The sequence below is a fragment of the Narcine bancroftii genome, unplaced genomic scaffold (assembly GCF_036971445.1).
Source record: "Narcine bancroftii isolate sNarBan1 unplaced genomic scaffold, sNarBan1.hap1 Scaffold_128, whole genome shotgun sequence".
NCBI classification, from domain to species: domain Eukaryota; kingdom Metazoa; phylum Chordata; class Chondrichthyes; order Torpediniformes; family Narcinidae; genus Narcine; species Narcine bancroftii.
Genome location: NW_027211863.1, coordinates 102,542 through 110,514, shown reverse-complemented (window position 1 = coordinate 110,514; position 7,973 = coordinate 102,542). Strand labels below are relative to the sequence as shown.

Here is a 7,973-nt window from a genome sequence, read left to right as displayed (position 1 = left end):
GAATCTCTCTCACTCTCCTTGGAAACAGCCTGTCCCCATGGACACGATCCGTCCCCCCTCACAATTTTCAAATCTTCCTCAATCTTCTACGCTCCAGGGAATAAAGTCCCAGCCTGTCCAACCTTCCCCTGGAACTCAAACCCCGAAAGCCAGAACACCTTCTTGTCCCTCTCCACGACGCGCTGTCTCATTCCTATCCTTCCTCTCCTCCAGCCACCCAAACGGCACACAATGTTCCCAAGTTGGCCTCACCCATGCCTCGTCCAACTTCCTCGTGGCCTCCCACCTCCTGCACTCAATCCTCTCATTTCTGAAGGCCAAAATACCAGAAGCTTTCTTCACTCCCCCCACCACCCCCCCCCCATCTCCACATGGGACTCCACTTTCGGGCAGTTCTGTACCACAGTTCCTCAATCCCTTTGTTTGACAACACTCCTCAATGGTGTACCATTTAACATTCAAACTCTTACGTTTTAAGAATCAATTGCAGAGATCCATGGATGTGGGGAGTCAGGAGGGTTAGGGACTGGGTGCAGGTCGACGAGACTGGCAGAATGATATTTCACCATGGACGAGAAGGGCTGAAGGGTCTCTTTTCTTTGCTGTGGTGTTTCTAGGTAGAGTTCACACCATTCTCAGGAAGGAGGATGAGCAGACAGATGTCATGGTCCAAGGGTAGGAAAGGTGATGAGATCCTGCCAGGAGAGACGAGGGAGTTAAGTGCGAAGGTGAAGGGCACAACCAAGGGGTCTCTCTCTCTCTGTCTGTGTGTGTGTGTGTGTCACTACGACTGTGTGTGACTCTCTCTGTCTGTGTGTCTCTCTGTCTGTGTGTCTCTCTGTCTGTGTCTCTCTCTCTGTCTGTGTCTCTCTCTCTGTCTGTGTCTCTCTCTCTTTCTGTGTCTCTCTCTGTCTGTGTCTCTCTGTCTGTGTGTGTCTGTCTGTGTGTGTCTGTCTGTGTGTGTCTGTCTGTGTGTGTCTGTCTGTGTGTGTCTCTCTGTCTCTCTCGCTGTCAGTGTCTCTCTCTCTGTCTCTGTCTGTGTGTGTTTCTGTGTGTGTGTGTCTGTGTATCTGTCTCTCTGTGTCTGTGTGTGTGTCTGTCTGTCTGGGTATGTGTGTGTCTCTCTCGGTGTCTCTCTGTCTGTTTGTGTGTGTGTCTCTCTCTGTGTCTCTGTGTGTGTCACTGTCTGTGTGTCTCTCTCCCTCTGTCTAAATGAGTGTCTCTGTGTCTGTATGTGTGTGTGTCTCTCTCTCTGTCTGTGTATCTGTGTGTGTCTCTGTATCTGCGTGTCTCTGTGTCTGTGTGTGTCTCTGTCTCTCTGTGTGTCTCTCTGTGTGTCTGTCTCTGTCTGTGTGTGTGTCTGTCTCTCTGTCGTGTGTGTATCTCTCTCTGTCTCTATGTGTGTCTCTCTGTCTCTGTGTGTGTGTCTCTCTCTCTCCGTCTGTGTGTGTCTCTCTCCGTCTATGTGTGTCTATCTGTCTGTCTGTGTCTCTGTCTGTGTGTGTCTGTCTGTCTCTCTGTCAGTGTCTCTCTCTCCGTCTGTGTGTGTCTCTCTCCGTCTGTGTGTGTCTATCTGTCTGTGTGTGTCTCTGTCTGTGTGTGTCTGTCTGTCTCTCTGTCTCGCTGTCAGTGTCTCTCTCTCTGTCTGTGTGTGTTTCTGTGTGTGTCTCTCTGTGTGCATGTGTGTCCGTGTGTGTGTGTATCTGTCTCTCTGTGTCTGTGTGTGTGTGTCTGTCTGGGTATGTGTGTGTCTCTCTCTCAGTGTCTCTAATATGTGCTTATTCATTACCCACCATTGTCCATCCCTACTGATGGTGCAGGCTTTGTTCCCCAAGGCGTCCGTATTGGCTGTCCATAGACCATCTCTGCCCCAACGCATTCCTCGGTGTCACCTACGTTAAAATCAAGATGGCATCAGCACCTTTTTGGGCACTTTTAGCCGTGTTTCCTCAGTTGTTCTGGCCAGTTTTGTGTTTCGTTCACATATTCCTGCTGCCTGGAGTTAATGGCACTCGTGGAAGATTGCCAGTTCCTGAAACAATTCTTCATTTATCTTATTTGTAACATTTTTACATTTAATTTAACATATGCATTAAAAAACTTAAATTTCTTCTTTGAAAATAAGATAAAATTAATGCATAGTGATTTAAAAAGTAACCCCTCCCACAGCTGCCCAATAGAAAACAATAAAGAGAGAAAACATCTAGATAGTATTTATAAAAATTGAGCAAAACTCTCAAATAAAATCTTGCTTTTCTTGGTTAATAGGAGTCAGAAAGTTCGTGTTGGGTGATTAAAACTTAATTCCTACAATTAGTAAATACACATCCCAAATCTTCAAAAGAGAAATTCAAATTTGTTCCGTGAATTCGATGTAATTATTTCAAGTGGGATACAACGGGCTATTTCAGTGTGGCCATCGACCCATTCCCAAATACGCATCGGACTTCCAAGTTACTGCCACACATTTTACCCCTATAACAATTACAGCACAGAAACAGGTCATTTGGCCCTTCTTGTCTGCACTGAACTAAATACTCTCCTCTCGTACCACCTCTCTGCATTCCCCTCCCCTCCAATTTTCCCTGAAATGACAAAATGGACCCAGCCGCCACTATTTCTCCCGGAAGCTCACTCCACTGAACCACCACTCTGAGTCAAGAAGATCCCCCTCATGTTACTTCCAAACTTTTGCCTCTTAACTCAATACCTCCTGTTTCAATCTCTGCTCCCCGCAATGAAAAAAGTCTCTCCACATCAATTCGTTCTATCCTCCTAGTAATTTTAAAGACCTCAATCAAATCCCCTCTCAACCATCTACAATCCAAAGAATAAAGACATCATTTGCTCAATCTTTCTTTGTAATCTAGTTGCTGATATCCAGGTAACATTGACGTAAATCTTCTCTGCACCCTCTCGACTTTGTTGATAGCTTTCCTCTCATCTGGTGACCAGAACTGCACACAGTACTCTCAACAGGGCCTCACCAATACCTTGTCTAGTCTCAACCTCACTGCCCGACTCCAGTATTCTATGCTATGGTTGATTAAGGCCTGCTATTTGAACAGATACTTTTCGAGGTACTCTCTGATTACCCTCCAATAATTAACCTATCACTGTCAGGCTCACCTGGTTGGCTTTTGAAGCCGTTTTTAAACAAAGGAACATTAGATTACATCCATTCCTCTGGCACCTCACCCGTGGATAAACAGGTTTTAAATATTTCTGTCAGAGCCCTTGCAATTTCTACTCTTCTTTCCCTCAAGGCCAAGGGAATATCATGTCAGACCTCCATCCACCAACAGACAAAAATCAGCCATCACAAGGTGAAGGCAGGACAGTAGTCCCACCTCTCCAGCACGAGTCACCCCAGGATCAAATCAGCACTGACTGCAAGAAGTTTCTACATCCTCTCGGTGTCTGTGTGGATTTCCTCCCACACTCCACAGCTCAAGGGGGCCGTAAGTTCATTGGCGATTTGGGAAGCTCAAGGCCATGGGGTGGAAGTGCACATTCTGGTCCTGGGGCCATCAATTCAATTCAACAGCACAGATGAACCTTTGGGCACGACCTGATCTTTTTCTGGTTTCAAACTCATTATTTTTGAAAATTGTATGTGCACCTCTAATGCAACACGACTGCTGCAAAACAGGCTTCATGATACATATCCATGACAAGAACTCGGGAGAATCAGATTTGGTTACTAGACTTTTGAACAGAACAGTATCTGGACATTTTATCCCTAAACTGAAACTTTATAGACATACAGAACAAAAAGAGGGCAAAACAAGCTTGTGTCTCACCAATACCACAATTCACGGACACTTTTTAAGTTCTCAAGGGTGGCAGAAAACACAAAGAACAGACAAACTCCTTCCACATTGTCACTTTGAGAGCTTTGGACTCACCATGCTATAAATATTGCCAAGCCATCACTCCAAATCAATGACCAAAAGTACTGGCTGAGGGATAGATTTGAGACATTTTAACTGCTATGTAGCAATCAGGCACAAGGAAAATTGCTGCTTCCATTGTAAAGTATTTAAGAATCTCAGACCACAAACAACCTTCACCCCAAAAAACAAGCAATTCTCCACAATAAAACTAGGTTTCCTACCTGTCTGCAAGTATCTGCTCTCTTGAGTCTGAATGGCACAACTGGGGAAACCGTTTCAAACCCATGACCTGAAACAGCATATTCTCTTCCCCTAATTGGAGCTGTCTTGCAATTGGCCACCACTGCCCGAGCAAGAATGAACTGGGAGATCTCACACTTGCTCCTTCACAGGTGAGACCTCCCTGTGCATTGGAGCTCCATATTATCCATCTTGCTCTATTTTGTTAACCTTAATCAAGTCTCCTCTCATTCTCCAACACTCCCATGAAAAATAAAAATCATGTACCCTGTAGTTCGCGAGTCCGGACACCAGGTGGTGGTATTATACCTAGATCTCTCTCTCTCCCTTGCTTCATGCATGCAGTACTCAGTGTGAACAGGCGGTGGCAGCACTTTACAGCCCTTGCAATCTGCAGCTTGGACAGTAATGGTTGGTTTGCACCAAGATTGAAGATTTGGAGATTTCCCATTGATTGGCAGAGAACATACTCGACATCACATCCAACCCTGAGATTCCCTTTTTTCTGTGGACACGGCCGAATTACCACGAATGGGTCGTGCAAAAATAAACGGTTCAGTGGAAACCTGGAAAGATAAAAGAATTGAAAACAAAGAAAATCAATAAAGTGCTGCAAGGGTCCTGAAATGAGTTCCTGATTGAGTTTGTTGTTGAGGAGTCTGAAGGTGGAGGGAGAGCAGCTGTTCCTGAACCTGGGGGTCTGAGTCTTGAGGCACCGAGAATTCTTTCCTGATGGCAGCAGTGAGAAGAGAAAGAGAGAGTGTGGATCTTTGGTGATTGCTGATGTTTTCTGACAGCACCATTCCCTGTCGATAAACTCAATAGTGGGGAGAGTTTTGTCTGTGATGTCCTGGGCTGTGTCCACGACCTTTTGGAGGGCTTTATTCTCAGGGGTATTGGTGTCCCCATACCAGACCATGATGCAGCCAGTCAGCACACTTTCCACCACATCTCTGTCAAAATTTGCCAGGGTTTCTGGTGTCATCCCAAACCTCCACAAACCCCTGAGGAATTAGAGGCGCTGACATGCTTTCTTCACGAGGACATTGGTGTTGGGTCCAGGAAGAATTTTTGAGATGGTGACTCCCAAGAACCTAAATTCGCTCACCCTCTCCACCCCTGATCCCCCAATCATCACTGGATTTTAAACCTCTGGCTTTCCATTCCTGAACTCAACAATCAACTCCTTGGTTTTGGTGACATTGAGTGCGAGGTTGTTGTTGATGCACCATTCAGCTCGGTTTTCAAACTCCCTCCTGCATGTGGACTCATCCCCTTCCTTTATACAACCCACGTCCGTAGTATCGTCAGCAAATTTGGAGGGGATATTGTTGATGTACCGAGCCACACAGTCGTGGGTGTAAAGTGAGTAGAGTGGGGGCTAAGAACACAGCCCTGTGGTGCTCTGGTACTGATGGAGATCGTGGAGGGGATATTCTTACCAACCTTCACTGATTGTGGTCTGGAGGTGTTAACTCCCAGGTCTTGGAGTTTGCTGGTCAGTTTGGAGGGGATGATGGTGTTAAATGCCGAGCTGTAGTTGATAAAGAGCATCTTTACTGTTCAGGTGCTCCAGGGATTGGTGTAGGGCCAGTAAGACAACATCTGCTGTTATTATGAGAGGCGAACTGGAATGGATCCACATCACCACTCAGACAGGAGCCTTTCCAAACACTTCTTCACTGTTAATGCAAGTGCAACTGGTCGATAGTCATTCAGGCAGGTGATTACACTCTTCTTGGGCTCCGGTGTGATTGACACCTGTTGGAAACAGATGGGGACCAGTCAGGATGCTTTCCTTGGATACCAGATGGCAGTTTGGCAGGGGGACGGGAACCACAATATGAGAGCAGAAGTTCAAAAGCATGAGGGGACATGTTCTGAGTTTGTCAAAAAAAAAGACAGGCAGAGGAAAAAAACAGATGGAGTCAGTCAGAGGGTTTGAAATGTCTATTTCAATGCAAGGAATAAAGGGGATGAACTTTGAGCATGGATCAGTATGTACAACTATGATGTTGTGACTGTTACAGAGTCTTGGTTGGAGGAAGGGCAGGATTTGCTGATGCAGGTCCTAGGGTTTGGGTTTAAAAGGAATAGAATGAGGGGTAGTGGGGTGGGGGGCGAATAATGTTACTGGTCAGGGATAGTATCCCAGCTATAGAAAGGGAGGAAATTGCAGAGGGGGTGTCCACTGAGACAGTGAGGATATTTAAAAGATATGGATAGAAGAAGAGTAGTAGCCTGTATTGTCATTTAAAACCAGGACACAGTTTAAAAATGAAATGACAGCCTCCAGAAACTACAATGCTAACCAGCAAACTGTGATTCCACATCAGGCAACACAAGATGCCATTTCAACTCCAGATAAAAGATCAAAACTACACAAGACTAAAATGCACCTATATAACGAGAAGAAAAAAGTCCCAACAATGGCACAGACTCGGGAACCTCCAGGCCAGGTTCACTCCAGTCACCGGGACATCTCCTCTGCAGATCAGACAGCCAGGCATACACCATTCACTCCAGGCGTCCAGATGCAGATCTGCCACAGCAGGTGGGGAAACAGAGGAGGAGAAAGCAAAGTAGGGAAACAGAGGGATGGAAATATCGAAGTGGAAACGGAGGGGGTGAAACGGAGGGAGACAAACAGAGGCGGGGAAACGGAGGCGGCAAAACAGGAAGGGAAACAGAGGCGTTGGAACAGATGGTTGGAATAAGAATAGAGGAAAGAGTGGTGGAGAAATCAAGGTAGGGAAAGAGAGACGGGGAATGAGAGACGGGGAATCAGAGGCGGGGATTCAGAGGGGGGAAAAGAGAGGCGGGGAAAGAGAGGCGGGGAAAGAGCCAGGGACTCTGAAGCAGGGAATCAAAGACGGGGAATCAGATTCGGGGAATCAGAGGTGGGGAATCAGAGGACGGAAAAGAGATGTGGGGAATGAGAGGCAGAGAAGGAGGTGCGGAAAAAACGCAGGGAAATAGAGGCAGGGTATCAGACGTGGGGAATCAGAGGCAGGAAATTAGAGGCGGGGAATCAGAGGGGGGAACAGAGATGTGGGGAAAGAGAGGCAGAGAAAGAGGCACGGAAATAGATGGAGGGAAAGAGAGGTGGTTAATCAGAGGTGGGGAATCAGACACGGGAAAACATAGGCGGGAAATCAGAGGCGGGGAATCAGAGGCGGGGAATCAGAGTCATGGTATCAGAGGCGGGGAATCTGAGGCGGGGAATCAGAGGCGGGAAAAGAGATGTGGGAAAAGAGAGGCAGAGAAGGAGGCACAAAAATAGTGGCAGGGAAAGAGAGGCGGTGAATCAGGGGTGGGGAATCAGAGGCGGGGACACAGAGGCGGGGAATCAGAGGCGGAGAAACGGAGGTGGAGAATCAGAGGGCGGAAAAGAGATGTGGGGAAAGAGAGGCAGGGAAAGAGGCACGAAAATAGTGGCAGGGAAAGAGAGGCGGGGTATCAGAGGTGGGGAATCAGAGGATGGGAATCAGAGTCGTGGTATCAGAGGCAGGGTATCAGAGACGGGGTATCAGAGGCAGAGGAACGGAGGCGTGGAATCAGAGGTGGGGAATCAGAGGGGGGAAAAGAGATGTGGGGAAAGAGAGGCCAGGAAAGAGAGGCGGGAAATGAGAGGTGGCAAATCAGAGGAGGGGAATCAGAGGCGGGGAATCAGAGGCGGGGATTCAGAGGCGGGGATTCAGAGGCGGGGAATCAGAGGAGGGGAATCAGAGGCGGGGAATCAGAGGCGGGGATTCAGAGGCGGGGATTCAGAGGGGGGGAATCATAGGCGGGGATTCAGAGGCGGGGAATCAGAGGCGGGGAATCAGAGGCGGGAAA

The 7,973-nt window shown here is 47.5% G+C and overlaps 1 protein-coding gene across 1 annotated transcript; it reads right to left on the bottom strand.

Moving 5' to 3' along the window:
- Positions 1-965: 965 nt before the first annotated feature.
- On the bottom strand, positions 966-6,206 carry LOC138750375 (uncharacterized). Its single transcript, XM_069912446.1, has 2 exons — positions 4,404-6,206; positions 966-1,892 (listed from the first exon to the last, which is right to left on the bottom strand). Exons 1-2 carry the CDS (start codon positions 5,119-5,121, stop codon positions 1,786-1,788), a joined length of 825 nt encoding a protein of 274 aa, XP_069768547.1. The 5' UTR covers positions 5,122-6,206; the 3' UTR covers positions 966-1,785.
- Between the last annotated feature and the right edge of the window lie 1,767 nt (positions 6,207-7,973).